Here is a 12,840-nt window from a genome sequence, read left to right as displayed (position 1 = left end):
ACAGGAGGCTTTAGTACAAATGCACCAGGCTGGAGGGCTGGTTTCAAAGTCCCTCATCTCCACAGAGCCTAATAACTCCAGTCTCTTTTTAGAAATGGAGGTGACACAAAGCACAGACCCTAGCAGTGTCCATGGCCCATACAATTCCCTTGGCATTTCCTACCAGCTAATTGCTTAACTGTGGTGTTTTCATCTCTTCAGAACTAAGTCATGTTACAAATCAAACCTTAGTCGCCTTTCCAAGACCAGACAAGAAGATAAGGGTTTGAATTTATCTTGGCCATGTGTAGCCTCTCCTTTTCTGTAGCAGTTCATGGGGGAGCAGACGCATTCATGTGCGTGTAAGAGTACCTGGAGAGAGATGCCCCTGTGGTCTTCCCCTCCTCCTCATCTCCAATCTCTCCTCTTATTACTGGAGGCTTTTGTTTGGGACAGCAGGTGAAAGTGGCCAGAAAGCCCATCCGGAAGCGCTTGTTCATGAAGCAGTAGATGATGGGGTTCACACAGGCAGAAGTGTAGGAGAGCAAATGAATAAAGGAGATAGGAGCTCCTGAGAGAAGTTGGTCTGCTGATGTGGTGTCAAATGCACGCCAGGCATTTACACTGAAGATGGGAGTCCAGCAAAGGAAAAACAAAATCACAATCACCATCAGCATGCGGATGACAAGCTTCTTGGCCATCAAGTTGGCAGTTGAGCTGTTGCTTCTGACCCTGTCTATTTTGGTGCTGCTGGTGGCAGAAAGCTGTTGCAGTGGCATTTTTCTCTTCTTTTTGGTTTTCTGCAGGTAGCACCCATCTCCATTCTCATATTTGTTGCTACTGGTGCTGGCTTTCCTTTCTGTATGTACAAATCAGCAGCACTCACATAAATATGTAACACAAAACATTTCTGAATAGTGATTCAAAATATAAACAGATTAGTGGAGTCTAAATTTTGAAGTAAACAAAATCCTTCATGGATGATGAGCAACTAGTGGTAAAAACTGTCATTCCAATTCTAAAGTGAATTTTGATTCAGTCATTTTTGTGACCATCTGCTGTTCCCTTTCTATGAACATCTAAATGTCTGTACTACTGTGAAAATTGGCAAAAAAGGAACATTAAGATTGAATGCTCAAATTTCTGCTTGAAGTAATTTTTGAATTGTATTTTTAGGTTAAATTTACAATTCTTGTCATATTGCTTAATAGCAAAAATAATCTAATCTGTGACAAGAAACAATATCCATTTGGTTTATTTAACTAAAACATTGGGAATTACAAATATCCTGTCTGAACTCTTTGCAAATAATCTGCAGATGATGGATTATTCACTTAAGAAATTTTCTAATAATTTTGATTAACAAATACATGCAGTAGTTTTGCAATCTGTTCATAGATGTTTTGTAAACAAAAAAGAGGTGGCATTTATAGAATAAATTATTGACTCCGCTCTACTATTCACATCTTCAAAGATGAACTTAAAACAAAACAAAAACAAATACAAACATGCTGTTACCTCGTGAAGATTTTCTCTGGCTGACATCAAACTTTATTCCTCTGTATAGTTCCAAAGAGATTAAGCCATATGCAATCATCATTACAATACCAGGTATAAGAAAGAGTATAAGCAACAGGAAAATGTACCTGAGGAAGCCACAAAAGAGACTGAGATTAGGGAACAGCAGAAATACAGAGAAGCAGCTGTATATTTTTGTTTGTTTTCTAAAGATCTGGGTGAAATGTTTTTAGGGATGAGAGGTACTCTATTGACAGTCCTGGAAGCTAGAATCCCTTTTTTTCCTCCACAGAAATAGTACAGTGCGAACAACAGCAGAGCTGGCTTCTCCATGCTGTCCATCCAATGTGTCTCACCCCCAGAGGCACTTAGGGCTAAAAAGATGCTTCAGTCTCTGTGCCCATTCAATACCTGTCCTCTACCGAGACCAGAATCATGTCTATGGTGGTGGTGGTGGTTTTTATGATATAAAAGCTTGTCCAGTGGGAATTCAAATGAGCAGCTACCTGTGCTTAAGTGAGATGCTGATATTAGCCATTAACTTTCAAGAGAAATTTTGGGTCCCGGTTCATCATGTTTGCTGGGTCCCCAGCCTTTCCCATTTCACTTCATTACAGATGTTACAGACTTGGGGGAGGAGGGAGTGCTGATCTTGGGATCCTGGTACAACTGTTTCCCCTTTCCTCTCCCTCATCAACCTGGATTATTACATCCATGGAGTGGGACTGTGCTCCTTCCCCTTCTCCTCCCCCCCCCAGGAGTGTGCCCCCCCAGTGGCACGCACTGGGAGGGAGATGCATTTCATTCCCCTCTAGCCCCATACAGATTCTGAAGGAAAGATGGTTCAGTTTGGTCTCTTATTTTTCTGCTGAATCCCTTCCATAGGAGAGATTCCACTTTAAAGCAAATCCTTTAGTATTTGATTACACATTGCATATGGGTAAATATACTACATAACAAAACATAAGCAGTTTCTCTAATGGTACCCACACCCAGGGAAATTATTTTGCTTTAAGGTATTTTATTAACAAATCAATCATATATTTTGAGCCTAACCATTTGCTCCTTGCAGGAACATTGCTGCAAATTCACTGGCATTGCTCTGGATTTACATTGGTATAACCGAGAGCAGAATTTGGCCTTTTAACTTTTCTCTTCATACATCCTCATTATGGCATTATACCTTAAACTACTGAAAATGTTAATATCAAATAGATATTTATATGCATGAACCATATTTAGGTGGTGCAAACTATAGACCTGTTCTGCCTCCCATTAAAGACAGTAGGAAAAATCCTGTATCTTCCCTGCACCAACTAAAGTGCTTGATTACAGGAAAAATAAATATTGGGAAAGTATTAAAGAGTAAAAATGAGCTTGTTTAATGCAACAGTGCAGCTCCTTGATTATGTCCCTATGTTATTTCTGTGCCGTTTATTCCTTGGGTGTGGACATTTAACACTGACTGTACCCTAATAGCCTGCTGCCCCCTTTGCACTAATCTCTCTAGTCACTAGGTTGGTTCTGTTCTCAGGTACATTTGCTACTTCTCCAATTTTCATGTCATCATATTTGTTCACAATTGAAACTGCATCAAAGAAATGCAGACAAAGAAGTGAATCAGTCCTGGAAGGGGCACAGCGATACGTGTGGCTTTTAAAAAGATTAATTGTTAAAAATAAACAAATCCTCAGGAAATACAAAAAATAAAACAGACCGAGCTATACTAACATGAAGCATCACTGCTGGAAGTCTGAGAGAAGCCTTCATTTCAGTGACAGTGGCAGCTTCATAGACTACAGTTTGAAAATCATTGGCCCTTTACATATATCCCCCAGATGTGAAGCAAAAGTAATAAATGTATTTAAAAACAAAAAATAGCAGCAATTAAAAATAGAAATTCTTGTGACTTTTTAAACAAGCATAAAAGAATTATAAACAGTCACTAATGGTTAATAATTGATTTTCAACAGGCTTAATGCTACCATGTAATCCTATTTTCTGCCAGATAATTATATGTTATTTAACAGCCAATTATATCTTACCAGGACTGCTGAATGACATCGCTTGGCCAAAGGAGGCGACACATGTTAGCTGTGCTGTTGTTATATTTTGTAAAAGGCACCAGTTTGCTGTAAATTGGGTATGGTGACATGATGGTAAAGGAGAGACACCAAGTAGCAGCAATCACCTTCAAGGCATGAGATTTTGTCTGCCATACCCTGGACTGCAAGGGTTTGCAAATAGCACTGTATCTCTCCAAAGATATGGCAACCAGGTTGAATGTAGATACACTTACTGAGACACCTAAATATATAAAACAAAGAAACGGGTTCTTGTTTTAAAAGGCTGGCTCTTTGTAGATAAACTTGCTAAGTTTCCATGGACATATGCGAAACAATGAAAATATAGCATTACTCATATTTTCACAACTCATTAAGTTAACAGAGGTGGACCTGATTCACCTTTGTGATGCTCCAGATTTATGCTTGTGTAACTACTGATGTGTATGAAAAAATAATTGACATCTTTTGACTTAGTTCCATCAAAGCAGGAAGCTGTTATCAATCAAAGTACTTTGGTTCTGATTCATCTCTGTATTACTCCAGTTTTTACACTAGTATAACTTCACGGAAACATAACCAGGCACTTTGGAATCAGTGAGGTTACACTGGTGTGCATCTGGAGTAACAAAGCAGTGAATCAGGTATGATTTTAGTTTTAATTAAAAAAAGCAAGTATCTTGTTTAATTGACAACCTAACTTCCTGTTTTGATAAAATTAAGTAAAAAAAACTAAACAGTTACATTTTCATAGATTTTAGTGGAGTCACACTGGCATAAAACTGGAGTAATGCAGTAGGAATCAGACCCATTTTCTATAAAATGTTCATTAATTTCTCCTCCTCACTATATATAATATTTCAAACTTTCAGTGCAATGTGCTATTTTTTTTTCACTGTGCACCTCTGATGTGTTTACTGTATGACTTATGGGACAATTCACCTTTTGAGTCTTAAAATAAAATTAACTTTGTAATTGTAAAACTTGATATTAGAATATATTAACTTTGAATATATATATATATATAATTAGTAACACTTAAATTGAAATATAAAAAATACGCTTCAGTAATTTTCATGACGTTTATGTCAGTAATTCATTACATGTTTAACTACGACCTTTAGTTTTATTGATTATATCTAAGGAAAGATGTTGACTTCCCATTCCCACACTTTCAAAATGTATTTTCACATTACATCATAGTTTTCAAGGGCACACGTTAAACAGAGGTTCTTGTAATTAATTGCTAAGTCTCATTTTGAGATAACATAAACTTTTCAGAATTCCCTCTTTTCTTTTTACATTTTTAAACATTAAATCTAAAAAGTTGGGACAGTATCACTTATCCAGATAATTTATAAACCAGGCCCTTTCATAGATCCCACTTCTATAATGGGAGGCAGCTGAAGCCAAAGCATGTTGAATGTGGTGGTGGTCTTTAAAATATGACTCCATAAAAATAGTATCATTAGGCTTCATCTTTATTGCCTCTCAGTGACTCGGGGTTATATTTGATCAGTTAACAAATAAAAGGATATTTGTTCTAACTGACAGCCCTGCAAATTCCACCTGGATTTGCAAAATCAGAATGCTGGGGGTTTTTTCCTTCTCATTTGTCACCAGTAGTAGAAATTCTGTGGGCCAAATTCAGCCCTTGGTAATGGTTACCCTTGTACAATCTTATTGTATTTGTCCTGTAATTAGAACAATAATGATTCTGTTGATGATATGCAAGAAGGAATAGAATCCAACTTCTCTCCAGGGCTTCACCCTGCAAGGTGTTGAGCCTAATCTAGCAGAACACTTAAGGATGTGCTTAATTTAAGTGTATGCTTCAGTGTTATGTTAGATGAGACTACAGAGCTCAGCATCTTGCAGGATTATGCCCCCAGAGCTGTGCAGAGCTCTCTCGTCAGCTCTAACAAGAGAATTAACTTTTGTTATCAAGGTGATCAGCTATGGCTCTGCATACAGCACACAGGGAGAATGTTTGCTGATTACAGGGGATGACACTTTTACTAATCGCTTTTTACATAGGTGCTGGAAGTAGGGGTACTGGGCTTTGCTGCCTCACCCCCTGGCTTGAAGTGGATTCCATTATATACAGGGTTTACAGTTTGGTTCAATGGCTCTCAGCACCACCACTATAAAAATTGTTCCAGCACCCTGTCTTCTTATAGCAATTTAAGTCAAATTTTAATTAAAGAAAAAGGGTTTTATAAAATATGCTTTTTCCCATCTTCATGTGACTGCCTGGGCTACTTTTGTTCCTTAGTGCTGATCTTTCCAACAGGGTGTTAATGCCCAGTCAGTCCTGCTTAGCAGGTTTTGAGAGTGCTTGGCACTTTAAAGGATCTGGCCCTTGTTTAGTATCTCACAAATTTAATGGGTTATTTACTTTAGAGTAGGTATAAAATTCAGAGACTTACCCATGAAGTAGGTGGCAGTTTTACAAACAGCACTACCAAATATAAAATCCTTCAGCAGGTTGGGAATGAGGGTGAAAGGCATGCAGAAAAGGCAAAGCATTAGGTCACTGACAGCCAGCGACAGCAAAAATATATTAGTGACGGTCCTCATCCTTTTGTTTCTTATCAACACTGTAATTACCAGCGTGTTCCCCACGACACTGAGCAAAAATATCAACGAATATAGCAGAATTCGAACTGTTTGATGTAAATCTGAAAATTGCCACAATGAAGAATCAGTTATGAAATATGAAAATCATAAAACTAATTAATTTTTATCACAGGGGTTTCATCCATTAACAAAAAGGTGAAGACTTCTCATCATTCAAGGCAGTAGATTTGATTTTTATCTCACTTCTGCAAATCTACTGAAGTCATGTCATTACACCAATGTAAAACTGGTGGAAGTTAGAAATCCTGGGCCTGATTCTGACCTACATGAACTGTTCTTTGAGACAGTAAGAAACATTATGACAATCTATATTATTTTAATACATGAGCAAATTTTCTTTAGCGGCTACATACAGTGTTATAATTTCATGTTAGTTGCTTCCACATACTGCATTAGATCAGATAACTTCATTGTTATAGAATTATTCAAGAGCAATATAAAATTATGTTTCATTAAACAATTATCAGTACTGTTTACATTCTATTCTGAGTATTACTTTCTAGATGTATTTATAATCTGGAAAAACAGGACATATAAAGTTCTTGCTGGTCTGTTCCTTATCCTAATTTAGCAACAAATGGTTATTTTCACACTGCCTCACCTATAAACCTTTGTGTACCTGTTTTTCTTGAAATATCCATGAGTTTGCCTTCAGCTGGAACTGGTGATGTCTGAAAAATCTATTTTCCTCCACATACCTTTAGCAAGATGAGGTGAGTCATCCACACAGAAAAACGTATCATTTTCCATGACAATATCACACAGGAAAGCAGAAATATTGGTTCCATTCTCAAGTAGGATGTCATCAACTATTTCCATTCTTCAGTCTCCACAGGTTAGCTTATATGTGGCGAAAGGCGGATTTGCAACTATCTGCCCATTCTTTCTATGAGCAAAAATATTCCTGAATGAAGTCTGCAGTGAAAAGATTTGACAAAGGTTTTCCAAGTAAGTCTTTTTTCAGCTAGCCATAAGGAATATCCAGTACAAGGAATTCTGTTCAGAATGAAAAAGATTTATTCCAGTAGAATATAAAGCAGTTTAGATGCATGAAAGAAAAGCATGAACACACACGTCTTCTCCTGTACCTTCTAGATCCGCCCCCCCTTCTATTATTGGGTTAGTGTTGGGATTATAAACATACTAGATAGCGATTACAAAATTAACCCCTTGCAAGATTGTTTCAGCTCACACATCTACAATACCTCTCTATGTGAATCTGTTATTGCCACAGATAATAAATCATGAGCAATAAATGATATAACAAATCACTCTTCCAGCTAACAATATTTAACGAGGTAATAGAAAATACTTGACCAAAAGGATGCAGAAAAGAAGAAACATAGTTAGAGCTTTGTATGTCTACATTTTTATTTCTTTATATAAAAACAATTTAGTTTCTTTTAAGTTTGGAAAAAATGCAGTAACATCTCTAGGTACAACTGGAAGACTGGCTAAGTAACAAATGGAATAATTTATCACTCAGGTTCCTGTAAAATGGGGATAATGATACTTATATTCCTTTGGAAAGCACTTTGGGATTCTCATATGGAAAGCACTATAGGGGCCTGAGCCAAATCCCACTGAAAGCATTGGGAGTCTTTCCATCACTTCAATAGGCTTTGGATCAGGCCGTATAAAACTGAAATATGAATATTGTTTGTTAATATAAGAAGGATCCTGTGAATTTTCTCTGTGTATGGGCTTATACGAAAGCTTTATAAATTTCCATTGCACTTGCATTATCTGTAATTAGACTACAACAGGGGTCAGCAACCTTTCAGAAGTGGTGTGCCAAGTCTTCATTTACTCACTGTAATTTAAGGTTTTGTGTGCCAGTGATACATTTTAACGTTTTTAGAAGGTCTCTTTCTATAAGTCTATAATATATAACTAAACTATTGTTGTATTTAAAGTAAATAAGGTTTCTAAAAGGGGATGGTGTAATGGGATAGCCTAATTTTGGCAATTAATTGATCTTTGACTATTAGCAGTAAATATGCCCAATGGCCTGTGATGGGATATTAGATGGGGTGAGATCTGAGTTACTACAGAGAATTCTTTCCTGGGTGTCTGGCTGGTGAGTCTTGCCCACATGCTCAGGGTTTAGCTGATCGCCATATTTGGGGTCGGGAAGGAATTTTCCTCCAGGGCAGATTGGCAGAGGCCCTGGGGGTTTTTCGCCTTCCTCTGCAGTGTGGGGCACGGGTCACTTGCTGGAAGATTCTCTGCACCTTGAAGTCTTTAAACCATGATTTGAGGACTTCAATGGCTCCGACATAGGTTTGATACAGGAGTGGGTGGGTGAGATTCTGTTGCCTGCGTTGTGCAGGAGGTCAGACTAGATGATCATAATGGTCCCTTCTGACCTTAAAGTCTATGATTTTATGCATAGCCCCCCGGACCGGTGGCCAGGACCCGGGCAGTGTGAGTGCCACTGAAAATCGGTTTGTGTGCCGCCTTCAGCACGCGTGCCATAGGTTGCCTACTCCTGGACTACAAGATAGCAACAATGAATAAACAACATCTATTTCTGATAATGTTTTTCTCCAAACACTGTCTTCTCTCTCCTATTTCCACAAAGTGTGTAAACCCAAAGCTGGGTGTAAGGCAAGGAAAAATTAATAGGCATAATTCATTACAAGAAATTACTGAATAATAATGAAATAAATTCATCCCTGCTGTTACTCCATTGAAGTCAAATTTATTTTTAAAAGGGAGAGCAATAACAGGATTATGTCCTTCCAAACCCTTCTTTAAACTTAATATAACAAGATTGGAGGGCCTGGATTTATTTTCCAGCTCCTCTAACCTCTGATGCACAGCCATATTTTCTGGAATATTTATGTGGGGGAATATACAGCAACACTGCAGATAAAGTCTAAATTGCTCTCATGCCTTAAAAAGGATAAGGATTATTATGATCCTTATCAATTTGTTGTACAGACTCTTGTACATTTTCTAATCTGAGGTAAAACAGAGTCAAATTTTTGATCAATGTATACAATGTACTTAATGTAATTCCATCAGAATGAAATAAACTAAGTTCAGCAGGCAACACTCCTTTCCTCTTTCCAGGAATATGTCATACATGATACAAACCTAGGAGCCTTTGTCTACCTGTGACATTCTAGAATTATACGTTCTGGGATATTTTTTTAATCTAGAATTTTACCTGAGAGAAATAGCTTTAAATACAACTTGTTTCAATTTTTACAGCCAGGTTAATTTGAACATTAGGTACATCAATCTTTGAATAACTGAGTTTGATCTCTAGCTTTCCAGTTCACCTTTAAATTCTTATTTTACATAATAAATCACAGAGATGGTACTAACCAACTCTTACATGAAACACTTTCACTGTCAATTTCAGATGGGCCAAGTGGGAACTACCATTAGAGCTGATTCCAAGCTCCTGCATTTTGAAAAGGGCAGCTTGCAGATGTATTGATTCAATGCATAGGATGCACAAGAAAAACAAAAAAACTCTTTTGAAAAGACACTGCACTTGTTTTTTTTTTCTTTTCCTGATGGGTGATAATATTGGAAAGACAGTGAAGTGAAGCAGGAGATATGTTGAGCTGCCAAACATTACTATTAAGTATTTACTTTGCTGTAAGTGATCCGAGAGTCATCAGACCAAAATAAAACAGCATTTTACAACTTTCCTCTGAGTCTTACTACAGTGTTTGCACTCCTCCAGTCAAGATTATGATCCTGCACTCTTTATTTGCATTCCACTCACTTCAATGAGAGCTTCTTTGGTTTTAGGCTCCTTTCTGCTGTGAAAAAGTAGTATACAAAATGGGTGCTTAGGATGTGCAGATTCATAAATTTAATAGATTTAGGTGTCACAAGGGGCCATTATGATCATCTAGTCTGACCTCCTTTGTAATACAGACCATAGAATTTTATCAAGTAATTCCTGCATCCAATAACTTGTGGTGGAATTAGAGCTTTTCTTTTAAAAAGATTTCAGACTGTTACTCTAGCTAGTCAAGATGAGTCATCCTTGATGAAGGCGGGGCTCTCCTCCATGCTACACACTCCACCAGAAAATATTTTCCTGCTTGGCAAAGACTTGTAGTAGTGGAATGATTTGCTGTGTTTTCAGTTCCAGTTGCATTGGTTACCTGGTGTTAGCAATAAATCATGTGTTGTTTTTTACTCTGTATATATTGCTACTTGAAGTTGGATTTTCTCTCAGACTCTTTTCTCCTGCAGCTTTGATATTGCTTACATCTTAATATTTGTTTCTGGATTAGTAGCTAGTATCCTGATGTGTGTATCGTGTCCTTGTTATTAATGTAACATGAAAAGGTAAGCAGACCATGGTATAATAAATACAAAGGCAACTTTTATTGAGACTGCTGGACACAGTGTGAGGGCCTGTATCGTCTCTGGCTGCCTAGCTCCCAGATTTACCAATACAGCATGTGCTGAGCAGTCCCCCTGCATGAGGTCCCCATAAGTTCTGACCTGAAATAAAAACAATGGAATGCAGTAAGTAGCCATAGGGGTAGATGTCTCTTCCTCTTCTCTCTCAATGAGCAGCCTGAGTGGGGATGTGAGTGGAGCTTCCGAGATACTCTTCTCCTTAGTCAACGAGAGAGTGAGCCTGGATATAACTTTAGGGCAGAAGGGAAGAGAATCGATTGGGGACCATTTGGGACCGGTCCAAAAAATGAAGTGCTGTCAGGCAGATGGTATTGGGGTCACTCAGACAGGACTCTGTAATCCTGAAGTGGTCAGGGAATCACAAGAGACAGGGCAAAGATGTAGGCTTCTCAAGGAAGAATTGGCAAAAAAATGGTGCTAGCAAAGGGTTTGGGGTTTTTTTGAGGTGGGGGTGGAAGATGAATTGTGTGGTTTTACTACTTAAAGTTAATTTTTAGTTTTGACATCTGTGGAACAAGCTGATGGAATAGCTGAGTTAAAACTTACAAAGAACCCTTACCTTCTCATTTTGAAAAAAACCAACCTAGGTTTTTATATGGAATGCTGCAAGGTCTAAGCATTTTATTATATACCACTGAAAATGTTTGTTGCTAAGATTTAATATCTGATGGTCTGTAGTACAGAGCCAATAACCATGCTCTGTTTGGTAAGGTTTGAATGTCTGCCCTTTTAAGTTGTTTCACTCTTTACTGTATACATAACTGACTAATTTCATGGTAGACCACTACCTATCAAGCCGAGCAGTACTGTCTCCTTGTTTCTTTGTGCTCCCCTGTCTGTCAATTTGTCTTTTACTTAGATTGTAAGCTCTTTGAAGTAGGAACTGTCTTTTTGTTCTGTGTACAGCACCTAGCACAATGGGGTTCTGGTCTATGACTCTCCTAAATGCTACCACCATACAAATAAATAATAATAAAAATTATATAGTCTGAGTATCAAAATTCATAAGCACCTTTTTAAATGCTCCATACACTTACTATAAAATAGCAGGCCTAAGACACAATCCAGCACCCAGTGAGGTCAATAGGAGTAATTCCATTGACTTTACTAGTTGTTGGATCAGGCCCCAATACTTGAAATTGTATAGAAAATCTCATAGCATATGGCACACATTGTACAGTATCAAATTAAATACATAGACACAGATAACACGTGCCTCCTGATACTTGGAAGACATAATGTAAAGGAGAGGACGTGACCGCCCCACGTGTCTCCTCTGGGAGGAACTTCCAGCCCCACCTCCCTGGGCCAGGGCAGACAATCCCGCCAGGTCCTGTGGGGCTGGGGCAGGTCAAGCAGAAATCTGGGCTGGGGGCACTCCTCGCCTACATGTCGCGTATGCATAGGCAATGTAGAGTGAGTGGATAATATAATTTGACACTGATTTAAGGAGAAATACACACACAAGAGCCATTTACCTTATGGTTTAATGAAAAAAAGAAAAGACTTTTCTATAAAGCTATTGAATGTCATAGTTCCCATAGTATGTTCTCATTGTTTAGTAGAAATAATAATCTGAATATCTCTCTTCCATCTGGATTTAATTAATGTTACCATCAGTGTAACAGGGTGCTGGCCAGGAGGTCCTGAGCCAGGCCTGTTAGCCCAACTCCAATTAAGGAGTATTAATTGGGGCTGGCTGGGTATGCCAGGCCTAATTGGTGAAACAGAAGCACCTGTGGGCCTTGTTAGCAAGGGGGCTATATAAAGCTGGCAGGAAGTAAGAGGGGAGGGGGGAAAGCAAGGAAAGGGAGGAGCTACAGGCTGTGCATCCCTGCTAGTTGGAGAAGCTGGCTGCCCCCAGGTTTCTGGTTTACAACTGTCTATAAACAGAAGGGAGCTGACACTGTTAATAAAAAGAAGCATGGGTGATTGCACTTGGAGGAGGTCTCTGACTGATTTGTGTGAGGGCCAGGGAAGACCTCATTAAAATCAGTGTATACTAGTTGGGAATGGACTTTGTAAGCTTCAGGCAAGAATCATTCTTGAGTATCTCTATTCTTAACATAAAAAAACAATAATAATTGAAATATGTTTCTTCTTGGCCTTAGACAATGTTATGGCTTTTCAGACATTTTAAAGAAATATATATAGTAATACCTCTCTTTTGCCCAAATCTATAAATGAGCAGAATGTGCTGTTAAAATAAAGATAATATATTATTAACCTTAATACCTTTTCT

General features: G+C 38.1%; 1 protein-coding gene across 1 annotated transcript; it reads right to left on the bottom strand.

Moving 5' to 3' along the window:
• Nucleotides 1-311: 311 nt before the first annotated feature.
• On the bottom strand, nt 312-7,019 carry CCKAR (cholecystokinin A receptor). The gene is made up of 5 exons (XM_024204289.1): nt 6,899-7,019; nt 5,990-6,241; nt 3,543-3,804; nt 1,498-1,625; nt 312-838 (listed from the first exon to the last, which is right to left on the bottom strand). Exons 1-5 carry the CDS (start codon nt 7,017-7,019, stop codon nt 312-314), a joined length of 1,290 nt encoding a protein of 429 aa, XP_024060057.1.
• Nucleotides 7,020-12,840: the final 5,821 nt, after the last annotated feature.

This window comes from Terrapene carolina, unplaced genomic scaffold (genome assembly GCF_002925995.2).
Source record: "Terrapene carolina triunguis isolate 2854851 unplaced genomic scaffold, T_m_triunguis-2.0 Scaffold66, whole genome shotgun sequence".
In the NCBI taxonomy this organism is placed as follows: Eukaryota; Metazoa; Chordata; order Testudines; family Emydidae; genus Terrapene; species Terrapene triunguis.
The sequence above is the reverse complement of the archived record's forward strand: the minus strand, read 5'-3'. Positions and strand labels throughout refer to the sequence as shown.